At 44.7% G+C, this 26,446-nt stretch overlaps 1 protein-coding gene across 1 annotated transcript; it reads right to left on the reverse strand.

The window, feature by feature from the left end:
• Window positions 1-24,083: 24,083 nt before the first annotated feature.
• LOC119324160 (expansin-B18-like) lies at window positions 24,084-25,632 on the reverse strand. Its single transcript, XM_037597930.1, has 4 exons — window positions 25,410-25,632; window positions 25,217-25,329; window positions 24,922-25,115; window positions 24,084-24,700 (listed from the first exon to the last, which is right to left on the reverse strand). Exons 1-4 carry the CDS (start codon window positions 25,570-25,572, stop codon window positions 24,373-24,375), a joined length of 798 nt encoding a protein of 265 aa, XP_037453827.1. The 5' UTR covers window positions 25,573-25,632; the 3' UTR covers window positions 24,084-24,372.
• Window positions 25,633-26,446: the final 814 nt, after the last annotated feature.

Consider the following 26,446-nt stretch of genomic DNA (forward strand, 5'->3'; position numbering starts at 1 on the left):
TTGAGGGACTAATGCGTTTGTGAGAATTGCAGGATAACGCAGGTAGTGTCCCTCATTGATTCGGTTTACCTACCGGAGATGACCCCTAAAAATGTATGAAGACACTGAAGACAATGGTGGTATGAGAAGATATTCATATTGAAGTCTATGACATGAGAAGACATTGCGTGAAGACTATGGAGCGCGAAGACTATGTGGTTTCGTTGTTTCCTTTTCTTCTTTGTTGAGTCATAGGAACCACCGTACTGTTAAGTGGGGTCCAAGTGAACTAAGTCAGAGTGACTAAAGTGATGCTCAACCCAAATCCTATGTCTTCGAGCGAAGACAATGAGAGCAAATCTTATCCAGAGCTGGATGAGTCAGCTTTGCTTGTAGCCCAAGTAAAGTTGTCGCGTGTGTTTGAAATCTGACCGTTGGAACACGTGTCAGTTCGTTAGTGACCCAGGGTCATTTCGGACAAATCAGGTCGGGTTGCCTTGTGGCTATAAATAGCCCACCCCCTACACCATAAATTGGTGGCTGCTCAGAGTTAGTTTGCGGCTTTTGTCATTTTGAGAGCAACCCACCTCGAAGCCTTTGAGAGAGAAATCCTTGCGAGGACAAAGCCCAAACACCCAGAGCCAAAGAGTGTTAGGCATCACTGAAGTCTTTCTATCTGTGTGACCTGAAGACTTATTACACTTGAGGATTGTGTATCCTCCAGCCGGTTAGGCTTCGCGTTCTGAGCATCCAAGAGTCATTGTGGATTGTCGGGTGAACGAAGTCTGTGAAGGTTCGGAAGTCTACCTTGAAGACTTACCAGAGTGATTGGGCGAGGACTAAGTGTCCTTAGCTCAAGGGGGATATGGTGAAGACACGGTCTTCTGAGTTGAATCTCAGCCTCCGTAACCAGACGTACAGTTGTCACAGCAACTGGAACTGGTCCAACAAATCATGTGTCTTCAACAAGTGACTGGTTCTATCTCTTCCCTCCTTTACTTTGAGTTTGTCTACGTGAAGTCATTGCTTATATGTCTTATCTGGTTGACTTCATTGCTTGACTACTATTGTTGATTGGCTTCATACCATCTTCCATCCTGATCCTACTACCTAGCTGCTATTAGTCTTCGTACGTTAACACTATTGCATACTTGATTATTGCTTGCTTGTTGTAGTTTATCTTCCGCTGCATATCAACTAGGTCATTTCTATTGTTTGTCTTCGAAACTTCCATGTTTTGAAGACTCTGATAAAAATCGCCTATTCACCCCCCCCCCCCTCTAGTCGATAACTAGCACTTTCAATTGGTATCAGAGCAAGGTACTCCCTTGTTCTATGTGATTTGGTTTAACCACCTGGAGTTTCAGCTATGTCGACTGCAGGATTGAGGAATGTATCTTGCCCCACCTTTGACGGTCATGAGTATCCTCGGTGGAAAGCCATGATGAAGAAGCGACTCATGGCTATGGACAGCGAACTGTGGACCATCACCAAGATTGGTCTTACCGATCTATGCAAGATGGCGGAGGCGGATGACATTCGCAACTACATTCTACTGAACCTCACAGCGAAGGATGTCATCTGCTCCTGCCTGTCCCGAAATCAGTTCAGGAACGTCATGCACCTCAATAACGCGAAGCTAATCTGGGACCGGCTTTCTAAGGTCTATGAAAGTCATCTTAATCGTCATGATCCTTGGCTTGATGACTACAAGGAGTCTCTTAAAGAGATGACCTTTCCACCTGAACCGTCTTCATCTTCAGCATGCCTCATGGCAGGGGGTGCTAAGGTAACTGAATGCTATCTTTCTGAAACTAGTGATGATGAATCAGGTGATGAATTTGGCCCCGGCTATGTCAAACTTGCTTCCCTTGCCAGTAAACAACAAAGAGCTTTGGAAAGGATTCAAAACATGCTTAGTAAGAGCGATGATATGTTGGGAGAAGAAATGGATCAGTCAAAAGCTTTGGCTGAGAGTCTTCAGAGACTTCATTCTAAGTTTGACGCCCTTCAAGATCAACATAATGCTCTCTTGTCTGATCATGAGAAACTTTCTTCTGAATGTCTTCAAAGAGAGCAAGATCTTGAAAAGATAAGGGTGGATTATGAAGATCTTCTGAGGAAGCACGATTCATTACTTGCTCAACAAATCAGCGTTGCTCAGGATGAATTTGAACCACCATGTCTAAAATGCATTGAGCGTGATAACGCTGCCTCTGTTGCTGAATGTTCCACTGCTGCTACTATTGCTCTGTCTTCAACTACTGATGTGGTAACTAACCCCTCTTCTGAGGATACCACTACTATTGCTGATGAAAATGCTAGGTTGAAGACATTGCTTGAAACAGGGATGTATAAAAGTCTGAAAGGGCATCAGACACTTTGTGATGTCCTCAAAAAGCAGATTCTGAACCGAAACCCTAGGAAAGAGGGTGTTGGGTTCGAGAGGAAAATGAATGCTGATGGTTCCTACTGGAAGCCTGAGCAGTATCCCAAAACCACATGGGTTGCTGCAAAGGAACCTTCAGTGGATCCATCCACTTTATATGGCTTTACCTGTGCTAATCCTATTATCATTGATGAATCCTTTGATACAAACTATAAACTGTTCAAAAATCAGAGTGGTGAAGTGTTTGCCAGGTATATTAGTACTAACTGCAGGAATGGACCGCCAATGAAGAAGATCTGGGTTCCCAAAAGTTGTCTTGAGAATCTTCCTGTGAATGTTGTCATGACACCTCCAGGGAAGAAGACAAACCCCAGACCAAAGGCGTCACATGGTCCAACGGCTTGATACGGAAACAGGACTCACCAGAGTCACCCTAACGCCAATGTTTTGCAGGGAAATCACACTCAAACTTATGAATATGAGCGTGTGTCTTCAAACCGCTATGTTCATAATACTAAGAACTTTTCTGCTTATTCATATGAGTATCATTCATCTCCTACAAGGCTATTTGCTAGGGCTCCAAAGCCGAAATTCTCAGATGCTGCACTTAGACTCATTGCTTCTAAGCCACCCCTAAAGATGTGGGTGGTGAAGAACTAACTCTCTTTTGCAGAACATGGTCTCCAGCCAGCAATCAAAGGCGTCCGATATTATTGCTGGGGACCTAAAACACAAAGGGACGCATGATAAAATGACTTACTATGTATTCCACATATGAATCGCTTACCTGTCATACTGTGTGCTAACTTTCATCTATGCTGTGATAATCCAAGTGTGCATCAACTGCTTATGCTTCACAACATACATTGTGAAGCCTATCCTCCTAACTGCACTGTAGGGCATGTCACCAAAAGCTTCAGAATGGATTATGGACAGCGGATGCACTAATCATATGACTGGTGATCGAAGTCTTCTCATGGACTCAACCTTACGTCCATCCGACAAGAGTCAAATCACATTTGCCGACACTGGTAAAGGCAAGGTATTGGGTCTAGGTAGAGTTGCAATCTCAAAGGATCAACACATGGATAAAGTGATGCTTGTTGAATCCCTTGGATTCAACTTAATGTCTGTCTCAATGCTTTGTGACTTAAACATGATTGTGATATTTGGAAAATATCGTTGCCTTGTACTAATGGAATCTGACAAGTCTCTAGTCTTTGAAGGGTATAGGAAAGGTGATCTATACATGGTAGATTTCTCAGCAGGTCCATAGCTTGCTGTATGTCTTCTTGCAAAAGCTTCAGAATGCTGGCTCTGGCATCGAAGGCTGGGGCATGCTGGCATGAGGAACTTGCTCACTCTCGTCAAGAAGAAGCATGTCATAGGCATCGAAGGTGTCAAGTTCAAGAAAGATCATTTGTGTGGTGCTTGCGAAGCTGGGAAGATGACGAGGGCCAAGCACCCCTTGAAGACAATCATGACGACATCTCAACCCTTTGAGTTGTTGCACATGGACTTATTTGGCCCTACTCACTACTCCACCCTCACAACAACGGCGTGTCTCTATGGCTTCGTCATTGTTGATGACTACTCAAGATATACATGGGTGCACATAATTCTCTACAAGACTAAAGTACAAGATGTCTTCAGACGATTCGCCAATCGAGCAATGAACAATTATGGCGTCAAGATCAAGCATATCAAAAGTGATAACGTCACTGAATTCAAGAACACCGGGCTTGATCTTTATCTGGATACAATGGGAATCACTCATGAATTTTCTGCTCCATACACACCTCAGCAAAACGGCATTGTAGAGCGCAAGAACAGAACCCTCATCGAGATGGCTCGAACAATGCTTGACGAGTACAAGACACCAAGAAAATTCTGGCCTGAAGCCATTGATACAGCTTGTCACATCATCAACCGTGTCTACATCCATAAGCTTCTGGGCAAAACATCCTATGAGCTCCTTACTGGCAAGAAGCCAAATGTCAGCTACTTCAGAGTCTTTGGTGCTAGGTGTTGGATCAAGGATCCCCATCACAAGTCAAAAGTTGAACCCAAAGCTCACGAAGGCTTCATGCTTGGCTATGGAAAGGATTCGCACTCTTACAGAGTCTTCAACCTCTTCCACTACAAAATCGTTGAAACAGTGGATGTGCGATTTGATGAAACCAATGGTTCACAATGAGAGCTCCTGCCAAGCACACTTGATGAAGCTCCTTCCAGTGAATCTATCAAGCTGATGGGAACTGGTGAAATCATGCCCTCTCAAGCACAGCCTGAAGAGGAACTTATCATTTCTGCACCAAACCAACCTGAAGACAATGCTCAGACCGAAGGCAATACTTCCAATGATGACAATGATCAGCATGAGCAAGGTCTTCGTCCAGTTCATCCTCATGTTGCAAATGAAGTACAAATTGAGAAGATAATTGATAGCATCAACGCACCTGGTCCGCTTACTCGATCAAGAGCAACACAGTTAGCAAATTTCTGTGGGCATTTTTCATTTGTATCAATATCTGAACCCAAGAAAGTTGCTGAAGCCTTTATGGAACCTGAATGGATTCAAGCCATGCAAGAAGAACTTCAACAGTTCAAGCTGAATAATGTTTGGAAACTTGTCAAGCGCCCTGACCCTCGCAAGCATAACATTATTGGCACAAAATGGATATATCGGAACAAACAAGATGAGCATGGTCAAGTCGTCAGAAACAAAGCACGTCTTGTGGCTCAAGGATATACTCAAGTTGAAGGAATTGACTTCGATGAAACATTTGCTCCTGTTGCTAGGCTTGAAGCTATTCGCATACTGCTAGCATATGCTAATCATCACAACATCTTGCTATATCAAATGGATGTGAAGAGTGCATTTCTCAATGGCAAGATTGAAGAAGAAGTATATGTCGCTCAACCACCTGGCTTTGAAGATCCAAAACATCCTGATATGGTGTACAAGCTAAACAAAGCACTGTATGGCCTCAAACAAGCTCCTCGCGCTTGGTATGATACAATCAAAGACTTCCTGAAGAGCAAAGGCTTCAAACCTGGATCCCTCGATCCCACACTCTTCACGAAGACATATGATGGTGAACTGTTTGTATGCCAAATATATGTGGATGACATAATCTTCGGTTGCACCAATCTGAAGTATAGTGATGAGTTTGGATACATGATGCAAGAGCAATATCAGATGTCCATGATGGGTGAGCTGAAGTTCTTCCTTGGTCTTCAAATTCGCCAGCAAAGAAATGGCATCTTCATATCTCAAGAAAAGTATATCAAAGATTGCCTGAAGAAGTTCGGCATGCAAGATTGCAAAGGTTACACGACGCCAATGCCAGCCAAACATCATCTTGGTCCCAACGACAATGGTAAAGAGTTTGATCAAAAGGTATACCGCTCCATGATTGGTTCTTTACTTTACCTATGTGCATCTAGGCTAGATATTATGCTTAGTGTTTGCATGTGTGCTCGATTCCAAGCGGCACCAAAGGAATCACATCACTTAGCTGTGAAGCGAATTCTTAGATATTTGGCTTACACCCCAACACACGGATTATGGTATCCAAAGGGCTCAAGGTTTGATCTGGTTGGATTCTCAGATGCTGATTATGCTAGTGACAAGATGGATCGCAAGTCAACATCAGGAACATGTCACTTTCTGGGACGATCACTTGTCTGTTGGTCTTCAAAGAAGTAGAATTGTGTATCACTCTCAACTGTTGAATCTGAATACATTGCTGCTGGATCCTGTTGTGCTCAGCTTCTATGGATGAAGCAAACTCTCAGGGACTATGGCATTAACCTGAAACAAGTACCTCTCTTCTGCGACAACGAAAGTGCCATCAAGATTGCCAACAATCCAGTCCAACACTCGAAGACAAAGCACATTGAAATTCGTCATCACTTTCTCAAAGATCATGTCATGAAGAAAGATATCGATATCATTCACGTCAACACTGAAGAGCAACTTGCAGATATCTTCACAAAGCCCTTGGATGAGAAAAGGTTTTGCAAGTTACGGTGTGAGCTAAATATCTTGGAATCCTCTAATGTCCTGTGATCAGGCACACATCCTAACACTTATGCATGTTGATGACTTAGATGTGCAACACACAAGTAATGTATATCTTCAATCAATGAAGATTTACACTCTGAGTGTGAATACATTAACATGGAATTTGACTTCGGAGCGCCATGATAATTGTGCGCCGTGTATGGGTCTAATACTTCCTATACGGTGGGTAACGCCACCACCAAATTTCTCTGTTTTAAGTGTTTCACTCATGGCGTTACTTTTGCAAAGACTTCGCATTTGGTTTGTCTTCAGTTTCAATTTATCTTCATGATTTTCTACGCTATGATGATTTGATTGCATATATATATATAGTAGTGTTCTGTCCTCTACAGCATTCACTTATAGCTATGTCTTCAATTTGAATCTTTTGAACTAAGTGAATGTGATCGGACCCTAAACTCTTTATGCTTTCTATCTCAAACTCTATCTGTCCAAATCATATGCATTCTATTGAAACTGTCGAATGTCTTCTCTGCGTCCTAGTCAGCAGAAGGCAAAGAGACAAACATTAAATTTGTTTTAAATGACTTATCCTTATTATTGAAATCCGGAGAAGCCGGAACAACTCTCCGACATGCCTGGCGGGCGTGGGAACGTGGGACAACTCTGAGTATGTTGCATGCTTGCCACGTGTCCCACGGATGTGAACAGACAGGGGCACCTGCGTAGTTGCGCTGTGCTGCATAGCTACTTATAAATACGTATCCCCTGCGGTAAAGAAATCCTTCTTCCACCTCTCCACCTCGTCAAAACCCTAGCGCCACCGCTAGCTCTCGACGACGCCGGCGACGAAGCGCTTAGCTGCCGCGACTTCTCCGACTCCGTCCTCACGCCGGCCGCGGGCATCGTCCTCTCTGCCGTCGCCGTAGGTGTCCTTCGTCGCCAAGTTAGGGCACGGTGGGCTGAACTGCTCGGTCTCCTATTCTTCCCATCTAGCAGTTCTTCATGCGGTAATTACAACTCTATTTTTACCACCTTTTTTATCTTCATAGATTCATCCTATTTACCGGAAGTGGTTTCTACCTACTCAATGTTAGATCTATTCTGTCTGCATCTCATAATGCCTAGTCAATTCACTTAGATTTCCTATCTAGTTTGATTCCTCACTTGTACTTATTCACGGATTGGTACAAATCTGGAACCAACTCACCTCATATAAGTGAATGTCTTCGCATCATGAGGTCAATGTCTTCAAACTGATTTATCTTCAAAATCTTCTGAGAATGCATATGACCTCTTCCCCTTCCCTCGCATCTCTAATGCTGTCACAGGTACATGTCCGTGGGAGAATCCCTAGGTTCTCATAGTCTGCATTCGTTTGCAAAATTCTTACAGCAACACATTGATTCTCCTGAAGCCAGTTCCTGTCTGACCAGCAAGCGAAAGCCTTTGAAGCCTTTGAACATATTAAAACCGTTCAGTTTGAAGTTCATGGCTGCAGAGAAATCAGTAAGGAAGGGTGGCAGACAGCATCATGGGGGAACTTCAAAGGATCTTCCTGATGATCTTGCATAAATCTACAAAACAGATCCTGAAGAGGATTACAATCAGTGCAAGACTCGAATCCAATGGATTCGATGCTATTGGGCTGAACAGTGGTACAAGTACAAGTTTGTGACCCAGGAGTATGCAGAGAAAAATGCTATCAAGAGCCCTTGGGGTGATATTCTCTATCGAGGCCTTCCCCCCAAGACCAAAGCTGAAGCCATTGCGCAAGAATTCTATCCTTGCATGGTCCGTGGACCACAGCCTGAAGAAGCCGACCCATCATCATTGCTCTGGTGTCATGACGACAATCTCTTCAAGCGCAACTTTCAGTATGCTAAGGCTTCGGCAAAGGAAAACAAGATGTCATGGGGATTAGACTTCAATCCTGGCCCCTCTGCTCCCCGTGATGATGGCACACGTGAAGCTGAAGAAAATAGAATTGGCCCCTTTGCAAACCTTGGTGGCCTCATCTCCTACATCTTGGTACAAGGTGCCAAAGTGGATCATTCTGACAATGATGCTGATTCGAATGAAGCCCCAGCTCCTCCTCCAAGGCCGCAGAAGCCAAAGAAGATTAAGGCTTCATCATCAACTGCACCTCCAAAAGCTTCTCATGTGAAGACACTGGCCACTGCACCTCCTGAAGCCAGTGTGCAGTCTGAAGATCTTTCACGCATCTCCAAGAAGACGGAGAAGAAAAAGAAAATCGTCAAGAGTACTGATCAGGCTTTGACTCCTGCTGCTATTCTGTGTGAAGAGCCCATTGATCTGTCCAGTGATGAAGATCTTGCTGATGATGCCCTTGAGCAACTGATCAAGAGCAAGGAAGAAGCAGAAATCTTCAACAACCTGCCTCTCTTTCACGTGGCAATCATCTATAACTTCATTGATGAGTGGTTCGACTCCCCCAATTTAAGCTTTGAAGATTTGCAGCTTCCCATTGGCCTCAGCGTCTCTTTCAATGGCGCCATTGCTTCTGAGCTAGCTCTTGCTCAGCACATCGTTGAGCTGAAGAACAAAATTGATTATGAGAAGGCTCAATTCAAGAAGCAAGTGGCGAAGCTCAGTGTTCAAGACGTCAGAAACTTCAAGGTCATGCTGCATGAGCTTAAAGAAGCTTTTCCGAAGAAGCGCCAAGAAGCTCAAGGCTCTCGTGAGAGCATGAAGAGTTTGGCTGATAAGTGTGTGCTTGCCTATAATGAGGCTGAGAAGCACAAGTCACTTGGCCGTCCTGGCATTGACCCCAGGATGGCTGCAAAGAAAAAGAAGAAGCTTCCTGCTGACCAATCTGCACCTTCAAGGCCAGATGAACCTCGCATTATCTTCCCAAGCAGCATGACTGGCTCGAAGCCAAAGGTCACCACAACCGCTTCAGAACAGAAGAAGACGAGGGCTGCCGAGGCTGAAGCCAGAAAGAGGAAGAATACTGAAGCCTCTGATGTCGCTCCCTCCAAGAAGAAGCACAAGACCAAAAAGAATAGGGCTGCTCCCACAGAGCCCCTTGTTGTTGAACCCATCTCAGTGGTTCGTCCTGCATCCACTACCCAAGAACTTCGCATGACTGTTCATGAGCCTGCTTCCACAGAGGCTCCTGAAGCTGTAGAGATTCTAGCAGTCAATCCCATCACTGCTAAAGATATTGGTCAGCATGACAATGTTGAAGATGATGAAGTTCTTCCTCAGATTGAATATAATGTGGTATCATCGCCTGTTCGTACGAACAGCGAAAATATCAGCATTGGTCGTCCTCTGACGCCAATTGCTCAGGATGCTTCATGGGTTGATCGCCCGCAAGAACAAGACTCCCCCAGTACTCCCCAACAACAACAAACCACACCATCCGTACAAGTTGAAGAGGATGAGGACCTGCCCACTCCATCTCCAAAGGCGTCGCCTGTACTACAAAGGCTTCGCAAAGGACCAAGGCCTCAAGTCCCTCTTCCAAGCGTTCCAGAAGGAGAAGTGCATCATCAACCTGTTGCACGTCAAGTATTTTCAGAAGCCACTCCTGCTATGAATGTCTCTGTGTCTGAAGCCCCAGCTGCTGAAGACAATCCAGCTGCATCAGCCGATGAAGAACGTCAAGAAGAACGTGTACATACTCCCCTCATTCCTGAAGAAACTGTTCATGAAGTGAACGTGTCTGTGCCTGACCCTCCAGCTCAGCAAGTGGAGGTTGAAAATCCTGAAGCTGCCACTACCAACACAAGTGAAGCTCATGACGTTGTCATGACTGAAGCTAATGTGGAGCTTGAACCAAACAGTGTGCCTGAAACCAATGAGGCAACTGCTCCTGAAGCACCTGTTGTGCAGCCTGAAGCCTCAGCTGCTGCCACTGCTCCTGTTCCACCACCAAGGCCCTATACAATTGAGCAAGCATACAACCATGGCGAGCTAATCACTGTAAGATGGCCTGTTCTGGTCCCTTCGCCTACTGTCTCTGGTCCTCAATTTGACTATCACATTGAGCATAGGCCTCCGGTCTAGAAGCCAAAACCAAGACTGCCAAGGTTTCCTAGTACTGCCACATCTGTCGGGTCTTTCAATGCAAATGGCTTCAAGAGCCACAACACATTCTTTGACAGCTCAAAGAACCCCTACACGAAGCCAAGAATATCATCAGATCGGTTCTGGAGTCATCAGCAGCGAAGCTATTACTCCTATGTTCTGTATGATCAAGGGCGCATTTTCCCTCATATGCGCCTCGACACTGAAGCCATTGCTGGACTGCCCTGCTTAGAAGAAGCACTTGACTGCTTTCGTGATGCTGGTCTGCTCAGCTTTGTCACAGACAAAGAACATTGGAACGAAGAGCTATTGCTTCAATTCTATGCTACACTCCACATTCGTTGTTATAACAGAGATACGAAGACATGGGTTCTCGAGTGGATGACATGAAATGTTCATCATGAAGCCAAAGCTCTTGACATCATTAAGCTTACAGGCCTATCCACTCCCGGAGAGCTCTATGAACCTGGTTGTCAAAACCACCGCAATGCATTGGAGCGCATCTTCCATAAGCCTGAACCCAATATGAGCCAGATGTTGAGCATGATGAAGCCTTTGCCACGTGATGTTGAATATCCAAAGGAGTTCTTTGTTGATGACCTTGAGTATCTGCCACGCACCATATATCACATCATCAGGCGGACTCTATGGCCTATCAAAGGACATTCATCAGCTGCAAAACTTGAAGGAGCCATGAAGACATTGGTCTTTTACATCCTCAATGGCATCAGCTTCAATGCGCAAGATTTCTTCATCAGGCAACTGGCTGCATCTGGATCTGACCTCTTCGGACTGAAATTCTATGCTCCATGGGTCATGCGCCTCATCAAGCGACACTCTGCTATCAACTATCAACCATTTGCTCGCAATCATGTGATCTTCCTACCAGAGGTTGATATGTCAGTTGAAGCCATATATCCTGATCCTGCCAAGAAGCCTCTTTGTCTTCAGAATGCCGAGCACCAAAGCTTCACTCAACCCATTGAAGGTGTTCAAGCAGCAACACGAATCTATCCATTGGCTGGAAATACTCGTCTGCCTCATCGAGCACCTAATGAAGCCACTGAAAGCACCATTTCCCAAAGGCCTCGGAAGCGTTCTCGCGTTCTCAATGACCGAGAACTTCTTGTGGCCCTTCATCAGAAACAGGATAAACATCACTTTTGGCTCAAAAGACAGATGCAAAGCCTCTTGGTGGATGTCAATCGCATTCGTAACCTTGCCACCAAGAATGCCTTTGTTGCTCATGAAACTTGCTGGCGATCATGGAAGAGCCTGACCCTGCTTAGTGCTGAAGCAGATCTTCAAGACGATGGCTTCAATGAAAGATTCCAGTTTGACTCCACTCCTCCACAGACTGCTGTCCTACGTCGCACTCCATCTCTTGAAGACTCTGAATATTCTTCCTCCGCGGCAACTGTCAATGCCAGAGTGATCGATGACGAAGATGATGCTACTTCACCACCTTCTACTACTGCACGCATTGACACTGCACCAAGTTCGTTTGCATCGCCAACCAATGACGATAACCCTGCTGCTTCACCTACTCATGAGGATGAGTAGATGCTCTATGTCTTCAAACCTTTTTGGTCCTTACTGAAAAAAGGGGGAGAAGCGTATGAGTTTGATAGTCTTCAAGCGGGTTTATAAGGGCGATTGCTTTATATTTTTGCCTAGTGCTTACAACTCTTGCTTTTTGATACACTTCATTCTTTGAGTTGTAACACTTAAACTTGATGGTCGTCTGCTACTTATTTGCGTTTCCACGTGCGATGATAACTTCCGCACTTAGATCATTCTGCAGACGTCCATTTTTCATTATGCATGTCATTCTCTTAGCTATATCATTTCGTGCATGATGAATTATCTTCATAAGTTGAAGAGGATCTCCACAAGTACAACCTGCCATGTGCATTTTCATTCCAAAAGCAAATTATTTATATGCACATCTTCAGGGGGAGCCCTTGCCACTTATGAAGACAATTTCCTATCCTTTACAATTTCACATACTTTATCCCCGTTGAAAACTTCAACCAGTTTGTCATCAATCACCAAAAAGGGGGAGATTGTAAGTGCATCTAGTGCCACCCCTAGTTGGTTTTGGAGTATTGACGACAAATTTGGTTGAGGGACTAATGCGTTTGTGAGAATTGCAGGATAACGCAGGTAGTGTCCCTCGTTGATTCGGTTTACCTACCGGAGATGACCCCTAAAAATGTATGAAGACATTGAAGACAATGATGGTATGAGAAGATATTCATATTGAAGTCTATGACATGAGAAGACATTGCGTGAAGACTATGGAGCGCGAAGACTGTGTGGTTTCGTTGTTTCCTTTTCTTCTTTGTTGAGTCATAGGAACCACCGTACTGTTAAGTGGGGTCCAAGTGAACTAAGTCAGAGTGACTGAAGTGATGCTCAATCCAAATCCTATGTCTTTGAGCAAAGACAATGAGAGCAAATCTTATCCAGAGCTGGATGAGTCAGCTTTGCTTGTAGCCCAAGTAAAGTTGCCGCGTGTGTTTGAAATCTGACCGTTGGAACACGTGTCAGTTCCTTAGTGACCCAGGGTCATTTCGGACAAATCAGGTCGGGTTGCCTTGTGGCTATAAATAGCCCACCCCCTACACCATAAATTGGTGGCTTCTCAGAGTTAGTTTACGGCTTTTGTCCTTTTGAGAGCAACCCACCTCGAAGCCTTTGAGAGAGAAATCCTTGCGAGGACAAAGCCCAAACACCCAGAGCCAAAGAGTGTTAGGCATCACCGAAGTCTTTCTGTCTGTGTGACCTAAAGACTTATTACACTTGAGGACTGTGTATCCTCCAGCCGGTTAGGCGTCGCGTTCTGAGCATCCAAGAGTCATTGTGGATTGCCGGGTGAACGAAGTCTGTGAAGGTTCGGAAGTCTACCTTGAAGACTTACCAGAGTGATTGGGTGAGGACTAAGTGTCCTTAGCTCAAGGGTAATAAGGTGAAGACACGGTCTTCTGAGTTGAATCTCAACCTCCCTAACCAGACGTACAGTTGTCACAACAACTAGAACTGGTCCAACAAATCATGTGTCTTCAACAAGTGACTGGTTCTATCTCTTCCCTCCTTTACTTTGAGTTTGTCTGTGTGAAGTCATTGCTTATCTGTCTTATCTGGTTGACTTCATTGCTTGACTACTATTGTTGATTGGCTTCATACCATATTCCATCCTGATCCTACTACCTAGCTGTTATTAGTCTTCGTACGTTAACACTATTACTTGACTATGGCTTGCTTGTTGTAGTTTATCTTCCGCTGCATATCAACTAGGTCATTTCTATTGTTTGTCTTCGAAACTTCCATGTTTTGAAGACTTTGATAAAAATCGCCTATTCACCCCCCCTCTAGTCGATAACTAGCACTTTCAAAATCTCATCCAACCCATCATCATCCAGCAAGACTACGATGGGATTACTCACGCACGATGGTGAGCATCATGAAATTGGTGATGGAGGATGGTTGATGATGATGATGGCAGTGATTTCCCCTCTCCGGAGCCCAAAACGGACTCAAGATCTGCCCTCCCGAGGAAGAACAGGAGGCGGCGGCGGATCCGAATCGTAAAACACGATGAATCCTTTGATTTTTTTTCTCCCCGAACATGAATATATGGAGTTGGAGTTGAGGTCGGTGGAGGTCCAGGGGGGCCACAAGATCAGAGGGCGCGCCCTCCACCCTTGTGGACAGGGTGTGGGTCCTCTTTGATTGATTCTTTCGCTAATATTTTTTATTTATTCCAAAAGTGATCTCCATGAAGTTTCAGGTCATTCTGAGAACTCTTATTTCTGCACAAAAATAACACCATGGCAATTCTGCTGAAAACAATGTCAGTCCGGGTTAGTTCCATTCAAATCATGCAAATTAGAGTCCAAAACAAGGGCAAAAGAGTTTGGAAAAGTAGATATGATGAAGACGTATCAAATCTCGTTACCAGCAAGTCTCTTTACTCGTTCCGTAATACATCATATCATAACTAACTCTCTAGTCATTTGTTTGCAAGCTTATTATGATGTGTATTACCAAGAGGGCCCAGAGATACCTCTCCAATAATCAGAGTGACAAATTCCAATCTCGATCCATGCCAACTCAACAAACACCATTGGAGATACTTGTAGAGCATCTTTATGATCACCCAGTTACGCTGTGACGTTTGATAGCACACAAGGTATTCCTCCGATATTCGGGAGTTGCATGATCTCATGGTCGAAGGAACATGTATTTGACATTCAAGAAAGCAGTAGCAATAAACTGAACGATCACATGCTAAGCTAAGGGATGGGTCTTGTCCATCATATTGCTCTCCTAATGATGTGATCCGTTATTAAATAATAACACATGTCTATGGTTAGGAAACCTTAACCATTTTTGATCAACGAGCTAGTCTAGTAGAGGCTTACTAGGGACACGGTATTTGTTTATGTATTCATACATGTATTTCAGTTTCCGATCAATACAATTCTAGCATGAATAATAAACCTTTATTATGAATAAGGAAATACTCCCTCCGTCCCAAAATAAGTGTCTTGAGCTTAGTATAAATTTGTACTAGAGCTAGTACAAAGTTGAGACACTTATTTTCGGACGGAGGGATTATAAAATAACAACTTTATTATTGCCTTTAGGGGATATTTCCTTCATCATGGCCTCGGTAAGATGCATCTTCTTGGGCGGCACGTAGCATGTGGACTCAGTGTTGTCCAACTTCCCATCCATGCACGAGACTGGCGAAGCAACAGATGCAGCAGCAGAGGCGGGAGCCCGGCGAAGTCATGTGTTGTTGATGATGTGTTGCACGAACGCACACAAGGCACTTGAGAAAATTCTGCTATAATATCAGAGAGAGAGAGAGAGCAAAAAGAAGAGAGAGCAAACCGATGACACTTCAGTGGTTTTCCTTACAAATCTAGTTTTGGACGAAATGTCTTTGGTTTCGTGACATGAGGGACCAAATGTCGACTAAAAAAAGATTTACGGATGAGATGTCTAATTTTTTTAAACTTGAGGACCAAAAACATATTTTTCTCTATTTTTAATGGCACAGAAAATTTTCTTCAGATGACATGATTTTAATTTATATAAACACTTTTTAAAATGACACGAATATTTTTTGAAAGGCATGCATATATCTTTAAAATGTCACTTACATTTTTTCTGAATTGCACGACACAATTTTTTATGCTATGACATATGTTTTTACATTGCATAATTATTATTTTAAAGGTCACGTGCACATTTTTGAAACACATGAACATTTTTTGAAATTTCCTGTAGATTTTTTCGATCAGTACGAAACATTTTATTTTGGAATATGCGAACATTTTTTGATATTGTATAAACATTGTTCTTAAATGTTACCAACCTTTTTTCAAAATGGGTGAACATTTTTTGAATGTCTCAAATATTTTTTTCAAATGCTATCAACATTTCTTTAAAGTTGCATGGACATTTTTTACTTCATGAACAATTTTTAAACGAGGGTTTTAACTTTTTTAAGATTTAAGTAAAATATATTTTCAGTTCAGAAATATACCTCCATGATTTAACTTACAGTTCTTTTTGTTGGCACAGTTGAACGTGTAACTTGACACTACTGCATTCTGATTCACATTGCTGCTTTGATTAATTACTATTAATAATCGTGGAGATTGGAACTGGGTAGGAAATTAAATACCGAAGGAGTTTTTTCTGAAGAAGTACCAAAGGAGTAGAGGTACTATCTTGGAGTTGATTCCGGACGCAAAGTGCGTGAATTGTACTTGTCCCAATTGTTTTTCAATTTTGGCAGGAACTTGTCCAAAATTTAAGTGCTTCTGGTTAGAGGCAAAATGTTTAGACTATACCTATTTTCCTCTTACGAAAAAGCAAGACACATTGCTTTCTTGAATGCCGATAGTATACCTGACACCCCGAAATGATAAGATAAATGATCTTGGCAAATGTATGTCTAGTCACCGTTTTCTGAATGGAGTATGATCTTGACACCCTGAAATGATAAGAGAAATGATCTTGACTAGTCACACCGCCATTTTCTTAATAGGGTATGTTTGCCCTGTGTGGTACAATTTATTATCCATCACTGCCCAAAACATATAAACGAGCGTGAGTTAGCATAGTAAATATGGTATATGGTTTTACATTATCGGATGGGCACATAACCTTAATCAAACAACTCACCTATGTCAAACATTCGGGAAAATAATCTTTTTCTAATGTAAGCTTGGTCAACGCGTTCCGAGTCTTCTCTACCACATTTATTTACGTCTTTCATGCGATATGCTCATTGTAAAAAAAAAGTTGATTGGTACATGACATGTGATCAAAGTTGATTGGTGGATCACATATGATCAAGTTGGAATTTGGTGAAAAGAGTGGAGAAATGTCTTCGATAGGTCAAAAGGATGGAAATGAGTCCATAATGTGCCTTCGGATTTTGGGTGGACAGTGCTTTCTTGTTTTGGGCTTGATTTGGTAGGCCTGAAAGGCTGAATGGTTTTGATTTAACTGGGCTAAGCGCGGCTCTAAAGAAAAGTACAATGTTTACGGCCAGGGCTATATTCTCACCCTATGCGAGACATAACTCGCTCTCGCCTCTGGACGTGAAGAAGTGAGTCAGCCCAGTACTGTAAAACCTCTGGCCCGAGTGTTTTTCTTTTTCTTTTTTACTCTTTGCTTTTCTTATTTTTTGTTTTCTGTTTTTGTTCGTTTCTTCACAGGTTTTCTTAGGATTTTTGCTTTTTTCTACTTTTCATTACTAGTTTCTTTAGGTTCCCCCCACCTTTTTTTTAAATACATGTCTAAATGCCCGTTCTTTTGCTAGCTTCTATAATATGCTGAAATAAGCTGCCCCTTACCTAGATTATTCTAGAAACTCAACTAAATTTATTGTTTTATAAGCCTACTAACTAAGACTTCTTTTGTGAGGTTACTAACTAAGACTTGACTAGTAGGCTTCTAAAAATAATAATATTTTTGGTTGGGCTGTCAGAATAAGGTGGATCGAGGGCAGCTTATTCCCCCTGTTTCTGTTCAAGCCCCCCTCTATACATATTTATTATACATGTGGAACAATGTTTTAAAAACATGAACAATTTTCAAATACATGTTGAATTATTTTTAACTAGATGAAATAATTTTGTTTACATTGTATAAACTGTTTTATAAAATGTCAAAAAATAGAAAGGCATAATTATTTACTTAAAATGTCACGTAAATTTGTAGAGTGGTACTTAACATTTTTCTATACTACACGAACATTTTTTACACTATATAAATTTTTTTTAAAAATAGGTATATTTGTTTAGTTATACCAAACATTTTTATAAATTATGTGAAATTTTTTGAACATTTTTCAGCATTTTTTCTAATGGCACAGACATTGTTTCAAAGTGTGTGAACATTTTATGAATATCACTATGTTTTGCAGTTTTTATCAGCATTTTTTTAATTGTCTGAGTATTTTTTTTACACTGCATGGATATTTTTTAACAAGTAATTATCATTACTAAGTATTTAAACAAAATGTGTATTAGTTTCAAAAATATAAATAAAATTACTAAAACAGTGGTTTATTTATATTTTTGAAATATATATATAAGTACTAAAACAACATAAAAAGGAAAATACCCGTAAAAAATAGAAAAAAGGAAAACGTGTGCTAGAGGCCAGCCCTGCCTCCCGCGATGGATTGGCTCATATATATGGGAGTGCCTGATGCGATGGGTTCTTTCGTATCGCTATTTAGCGAGACAAGGCCCATTCCGCTATTTACCTAAGAAAACCTGAAAAAAGGGATGCACGTTTACCTATTTAGTTTTCTGAGACATGCAGGTCGCATATCTAATTAATGAGTGTGTAATTATTTCCATACTAATGAAACTAAATGAGTTTTTCTTTTTTTTGCATTAACTAGCACGATGCTCGTGCATTGCCACGGAACCATCGGCTTAGAGGTGGTGAAATAATGTTAATGTCCTTTATCAATGTCGTCAGAGAATTTTAAATGACCATATTAGGTTGGGGAAAGAACTAAAATTAAGATCAATTTTGGGTTGAAGTCGCCTTTTTGTCTTTGTTATTTATGTCTTTTACTAAAAGTTAGTCTCATATGAAAGTAGTGTATTTGTTTATTTATGATAAATCTCATATGTGAGTAAATTATATTTGTTTATATGTCTCTTGGAGTCCCTTTAGGGACATCCAATAAAATATATGTCTCTTGGAAGGTTGCTAGTTTCACATGTGAAGATGTATGTATTTGTTTATTTAGAAAGGATATTGGACTCATATGTCAAACTCACCACCAACTCCAATCTTTATAAGTAGGAAAGGATGAGTTTCTACGGAATTCTAGGAAGTGGAAGGGAAACTGAAACACTAAGGAAGAGACGAAGGGAATAGTCACAGCCGTTCGGTTTCGTTTTCCACAAGCGCAAAAGCGTTTTGGCTTCTTTTTTGCATACAAGAAGAAGGCTGCACACATGTGACATAAATCCTAGTGCTACTCGGCCACGAAACACGATGCGTGTGCGAGGTGAGGTGGACGGTGGAGGAGGAGTGTACGTGTATGTGCCATGTTTTCAAGCTTTTAATGGTGTGTGTGAAATAACTCACCTTTTTTTTTGCGGGGAGTGAAATAAGTCACCTTATATGTTTTTTTAGAGGAACTCACCTTATGTATTGTTCTACCACACCCTACACTAATAAGTTGAGACTAAAATTTTCACACCCCTTGTCATGCATGAATGAACAACATGAGCTTCTGGAATTTTCTTTAAAATTGTTGGATAGAATAAATGGGCTATACCCCAAAAATTCCAACAATAAATTTATAAACAGATCTGTTTTGCTGCTGATGCTGGTGTTGTAGCTGACCAAGCTGTATTTTATCGTTTATTATGCGTGCCTTTTGTTGGTGTGATTAATGTTGGGTGGTTATTGGCTCAAACATGTCATATTTCTGTCTACGTGTTGTTAGCTTTGTAAAAGAGCATCGTTTCTATATATGAGACTGGAGGGGGTTGAAGCTTTTGAATAGTTGTTAACATTTATTTAGCAAAAATGGTAAACTCACGGGCATTTTACATGAGACCCCCCCCCCCCTCCACCCGGCGAAATTTCCCGTGGGTGGTGCCCCTCCCTCCCCCTTAGATCCAATCATAAGTTGCAGTAATGACCACCCTGTAAAACTCCGTTGATGTAGTATTACTGTTTATTTAGAAAATGCACACCATCGACAATTTAATCGTGGCATACGGTGGCTTGCCATTCATGAAGAGGCAAAATAAGAAAAAGTTACTATTGTGCGCTAGAATTGGATATAACGAAGGCTTACGATAGAATGGGGCCATATTATCTTGAGGCGGCCATGATCAAATCGGGTATACACAGCTTGGTGGACACACCATGCATGTGTAACTGCATTGGCACAAGATTTGCTTAAAATGGGCCCAGTGATACGATCTCACAGCCTGGAGACGACAAAGGCAGCAACGTGTAGGGGAATCTTAGCAGCTACAAGCTTCAACCATAAGGCAATGGCTTCTTTTGAACGTTGCTCACATTGCTTATATTCCACAAGGACCATAACACGGCTGGTCTTACGAAAGAAGCTGGACGTTTCCCTTACACCGAGAAAAGGTTGGGCGTTTCCGTGAAAACAACAAAAGGCACTTGGTATCTATACGTGGTGGAAAAGCGCTACTATGTGACAAGGCTTACCATATACACATGGTGGAAAAGCGCTGCTACGTGCCAATGCTTGCCGATCACGGAGCGTTGCTTGAATCATCTCCGGTGACTCCCTCGTACGGTGATCAATACCTACGCTAGCAAAGTTGGAGATAATGCAAGAGCTGGTTACACAACGCGCGTACCCGGACAGAAGGGATGTTGCCTTTGTTGCCACAAATGTTCGTGGGTGCGCTAGGCGCGTCGGGACGTCCCGGACAAGAAAGAGAGGAGATAAGTAGAGGTTTTCGTGGACACAGCAAGCTTATCTTTGCTACTACGTGTGATAAAAGTTTTGAGATTTTCTAAAACGAAGTAAATGATACAACAATAGAGGTCACACCCCTCAATTTCTTTTTTCTTTTGGCCGCGATATTTGGCACACGATGTGCCACGTAGCTAAAACTGCCACATACCTCCTCTTTCCCCCTGTAATTACATGCATAATTGCATTAGAATGAATCACTTTTCTTCCACGTGCATACATTACTCTAATTACATGCATGCACCAGAAGACAAAAGGCTCATCTCATCCTAGATTCTCCTTATTCCGAAAATTCAAAATGTTTTGTAGTTCAAACCGTCAGTCCGATGCAAAAACCGTTTTGACGTAAAAGACTCGCCGCGACGACATCTTCAAAACTAGATCTCATGTTGGTATGTTTCGACGAATTGTTTTCCAGATCAAAAGTTACCACACCTCGACTACATAAGTTATCACACATGTAGTATGCAACTTACCGTGGTACTTTCACATAAATTACCGAAATCATAAACATTGTTCTCACACCTTCTCCACATGCATATGTATGTATGAACCAGAGCACAAAAAAGTTGATGCGGTCTTAGATTCTTTTTATTCCCAAAATTCAAAATGTTTTGTAGCTCAAACCGTCGATCTGATGCAAAACCATTTTCACATAAAATATTCATCGCCACGAAATCTTCGAAACTATATCCCATGTAGGTATGTATCTTCCGACGACTTCTTTTTTATGGGAAAAAAGTTAACATGCCTCGGCAACATAAATTACCACCCCTGTAGTATGTAATTCACCGTGGTATTTATACATAAGTTACCGCGGTTATATTTTTCAGCAATTTTTCCCCGATCAAAAGTTACGGTGGTGTTTGTACTTAAGTTATCAGGTATGTAATTCGTATATTACCATGGTATTATCACATAAGTAATCAGGGGGAGGGGGTTATGTTTACAACAACTTTTTTTCTCCTTGGTCAAAGTTACCGCGGTATTTGTACGTAAGTTATTAGGTACACGGTTCTTTAATTACCATGTTATTTTCATATAATTTATCGGAGGATGTTTTTCAACAATTCCCCCCTTTGGTCAAAATTACCATGATGTCTATAAGTAACTATCGGGCATGTGGTTCGTATATTACCGTTCTATTTTCACTTAAGTTATCAGTGATGTTTTTTAATAATTTCTCCTCCTTGGTTAAAATTACCGTGGTGTTTGTAAGTAAGTTATCGGATAGGCGGTTGTATATTATCATGATATTTTCATATAAGTTACCGGGCATCATTCTACTTTCAACAACAGGAGGCTCTTTCCTTCAAGCTACTACTGACACTAGTAAAAAGCATCATCATCATTAGAAGTAGTCCCGTGGATCAAACAGCTGCTGATCTTGGTCCATGTCCATGACACAAAGATGTCGCACTCTTGCAGTTGAATGGATCAATCAAACAGCAAGTACGAAAAATTTGCTCCTTGCTGAATGGATTGATCCGTGGCCACAAGAGCTCGTCACGTGTGGACCCCGCAGCACCGGCAGCAATAGCGTCGGCCACCGTTGCTGGCCTCCCCGGCTGCTGGCTGAGCACCGGACGCCGCCGCCCATCATCTTTCCGGTCGTGAGCCACGCACCCGTAGCAACAGCAACACCCGTGTCGACCGTCATCGCCTGCCCCTCCGGCTACCGCCGGCTAAGCACCGGATTCCTCTGCCCACCTTCCTGACCATGAGCAGCGCACTCGCCGCCTCGCTTCTAACCCTGCTTCAAGGGAGAGCACTGCTGCCCACCCCACCATGGCCCTCCTCCGCCTTCTCATCACTACCGCCTGAGAAGGAAGTTTGCTGAGATGGGAAGCTTGTGAGCGCGGCGGCCGGGACTCGCGCTGACGACGATGGTAGCGGTCGGCGGAGTGGATCAGCAGGGACGACCTCGACCCAGGGAGAGCTGGCAAGGGTGTCGGGCTTGGGGGCACCGACTGGCGTGAGCGGCGGCATGGTTAGCAACCACGATATTCTGCGCAGGGCTGCGACGCGATAGGTAGGTGGTGATCATGGGTGCCTGGGTGGGTGGGTTTGATGAAGGAATCGCTTGATAAGATCGTGTGGTAGTTTTGCAATCTGCAACACGGTTGCCACATACATATTTCATTTTCTTTTTGAGGTCATGCATCAACCGGAAGTGTCCTCCATGTCCACATATCAACTTGCCAATAGGTATGTGGAAAGGTATTCCCAAAAAGGGCTTGCCCCCGCTTTGTATACAAAGCAGTCAACCGAGACAACCAATGATAGATGTTGGGGCGGAAGCAGCACAACCATGCTCAAAAGATATGACAGAGAAAATAAAAGAGAAACAAATGACGACAACGGCGGATCGACAAAAAATGAAGAAGCCTCGTGGCCGTTGCAACCACCGAAGATCGCCCACCAAGCTCCGATCCTCCAAAGCGCTGAAACCAATCAACACCTCCAAGAAGGGACGCGACGATGACGACGTTGTTGCCAAGGGTTTCCGCCTACGCGCTGCAGCCGGCACGCCATCGGCGCCGCCGCCCCTGTCCAAGCCGCTCCCCTGCCTCCCCGCACAGAGAGCCGCCAAGTGGAAGCACCACCACCACGAGCACCGTCGGCCACCACCACTAGGTCGCCGGACCGCCACCGGCTGAGCCGCATCACCGCCGCACGCCCGCGACGGAGAGGAACCATCGCAGCCACCGGGAGCCCGAAGTTGGACGCTAGCCACCGCCAACACCGCCCGCGACCCGCGCCGCCTGGCCAGATCCGCCGCCGAATCACGCCCACGCACGCCCCACCAGGCAGCCGCCGCGCCACCACGAGGCACCAGCGGGGCCGACACGCTGGCACCACCAGGAGCTCCTAGATCCGCGCCGTCGAGCCCCGCCACAACCCGACGCCTCCTGCAGCCCGTCGTCTCGCGCCGGCCAGGAGCTCCGTGAGGAGGAGAGGGAGCGACCCCGCCGCCGCCCACGCTGACCGGGCTTCGCTCGTCGGCACCCCTAGGCGGCGGCGAGGGAGGAGGAGGCCGGAGGAGGGGAGGCTGGGGCGGAGCTAGGTTTCCCCCGGCCCGCTCGCGAGAGCGGCGGCGGGGGTGGGGAAAGGAAAAAGGGTTTCGGGGAGGATGTCTTTTATCGTGGAAAGGTATTGAGTATCACAAGTCCTTTACAAACATATATTATACAAAAAAAAATACATATAAATCCTTAGGGGTGCCAAAATTTTCTTCCTTTTGCATCCACCGGCGGCAATGCCGTGAGCCAAACTTGATCCTGCCTCTGGGCCTTCAACTTGGTGGAGCAAATTTTCCGCGTCGCAAGAGGGAAATGATACATATGTCTTTTTCAACAGACATGATTGCCACCTCTTAATTCAAAGTTCATGGCTCAGACTCAAATTGACGCAACTCAAGAAATACAAAAATAGTACTTAGCTAACTCAAATTAATGCAACAAAAATGTAATACTCATGTGGTAAATCTAGTTAATGTTTTTTGTGTATATTGTTGTGTAACAAGAATGTAATATTCATGTGTAATTTTTGTGTTAAATCCATATTAATTTTTGTGTATACCGTCACACTTTGTAAAGCAAATGAAATGACTGCAACAAGAAGAGCGAGGGGCCAGAAGTAGAAACTCTTCCCGGCCACCTCTGCCCCGATACAGTTTATTTCACATATATGGACCAAACGGACAGATAACACAAGCTTCACACACAACAATGGCGCGCACAGACACACACTTGCGACACACGCCTTATTAATGGCGGTCAGGTTACACACATATCCACGCCCATGGCTCCAAGCATAAATCAGGATGGCGCCACGCCTCTGCATACGGGCGAGCGCGCGGCGTGCTTGCGTGCAACCCACACCACGCCTAGTTTATCAGTAGTTGACGACGGAGCGGTAGGTGCCGCCAGGCTTCCAGCCGGCGGGGATGACGTTGCTCGCCACGAGGGTCTTGCCGGAGCTGGAGGTGAGGCGGACCGAGAAGGGCGCCTGCAGCATGGGCCCGGAGTTGTACCTCCACACCGCGCCCCACGACCGGTCCATCTTGGTCCAGCTCGCGCCGTTGCCGCCGTTCTGCATGAGGTCCACCGACGACAGGTCGCCGTCGCCGTCCTCGTACTCGATGAGCATGGCGAGGTAGTAGGAGTTGGAGCCGGCGTCTACCTTGAAGGCTATGTCCATCCCCGGCCAGTTGCACGGGACCCTGCAGCATGCAGCCACACGCACGGACATGACGGATGCCAGGGCCAAGACAAGACACGGCGGTTAGTCGGTCGGCCAGGAAAGCGGCATACCGTGTGCGTGCCGGTGCACGCTTGCCGCTCTTTTACGTGCGTCCGGACACGCAGCTAGCTTACCGTGTGCCGTTGCCGTTTCAGTTTGCATGAAAAATTCACGTGAAAATGCATGCAGCAGCCAGCTTACCGTGTGTACTGGATTTGGAGACGTCCGGCCGCGCGGAGTTGGTCGGCCTGGCCGGGCTTCGCCATGCCGCCGAACGCCGTCCCGCTCATGTCGAAGTGGACAGGCTCCTCCTGGCACGTCCCGTCAGGGCAAAAGTCGGTGAGGACGACGGTCACCGGGCTGGACGAGCAAGAGCCGTGGCCGCTGCACTTCACCTGCAGAATTTACATCACAGGAATGCGCGCGGGTGTAATTAAGTTAAGCCGACTAGTTGACAACGCGGCGTTAGAATTAAATGGTTGTATGATCGACGGACCTGGTAGCAAGAGCCGCAGCCCTTGCCGTCCTGGTAGATGGACGGGCTGCCCGCGGCGATCATGGAGGAGAACGGCGCATGGTCGACGGCATCCTGGTACCCGCACGCACCCCCTACAGATCGTGCATGCAAAGCGTTACTTGCATAATGCTGGAGAAATTAAATGGTTTATGTTCGTCCATGTATGAATTACCGTCGCTCCCTGCGCCGTTGGGGCCGCCGTACCAGGTGGCGCCGCCGTTGGACCAGCCGGAGAGCTTGCGGTGGATCTCGACGGACGCGCAGGGACGAAGGAGGAAGGCTAGAACCATGAACACGGCGAAGGACGCCGAGATCTTGGCCACGGAAAAGGCCATGCCTCTCTTTCTCTCACTGACGATCACTAGAGTACAAGGAGGAAGAGACTGAAGTAGAGGGGTGGCCTTGGTGTGTGCTAGGAAGTGCACTCCTCGCCTCCATTTATAGGCGGCAGGCAGGCAGACGGTAGGGTGCACCGCTGAGTGATCGCGGGCAGTGATTAAATTCTCCCTTGGTTTCTTCTGAAGAAATAAAAACGAATTCTTGCTTACTTGCTGGGGTTGCACGCGCGGATTCAAGGGGATTTTTAAATAAATAATACAATAAACCCGTTCGCTGGCGATCTTTAGAAAGCAATCTGAACACTGGACGATCGATCTGCCGCAGAAAGGTTTTTTCTGTCTTTCATTTGTACACCAGCTACGACAGTGCTCGGCGTCTAGTCACTCAGTGAGCAGAAAAACGACAGTTGCCGTTATTTCGGTTAGACACGAGGCGACCCTACGAGTCGAGTTGCTGCCCATCCCTAGACGGCTCCACGCCCCGTCCATTTCAGCCTCCCCGAAATTCAGATCGGTCAACTGCTGTCACGAGGTCCAGTCGTCACCGTCGATCCCTCCCTTGGGACGGCCAGGAGGCGCGGTCATTCGGCCTGAGCCCCGCGGCAAGCCGCGGCACGAGCCGTAATCTTGGCCCGGTTTGCCGGTTCCTCCCCCATTGACTTGTGAGCGGTGGCTCACGCGTTCACTCCGCCCGCAGCCAGTACGTAGCTCCGGCCGGTAGTCAGCGTCCTCGCCAGATTATTAAGCGCCCCAACAGCGTGCACTGGGCTTTCAGATGACATGCCTCCCAGAGTCGGAGACACGCAGTGGCTCGCGTCAGTCTCGGTTGCATGCACGGCGACTTGAAAATAGCTACTCCTCTCGTCCCGTA

Source organism: Triticum dicoccoides, chromosome 6B (genome assembly GCF_002162155.2).
Source record: "Triticum dicoccoides isolate Atlit2015 ecotype Zavitan chromosome 6B, WEW_v2.0, whole genome shotgun sequence".
NCBI lineage: Eukaryota > Viridiplantae > Streptophyta > Magnoliopsida > Poales > Poaceae > Triticum > Triticum dicoccoides.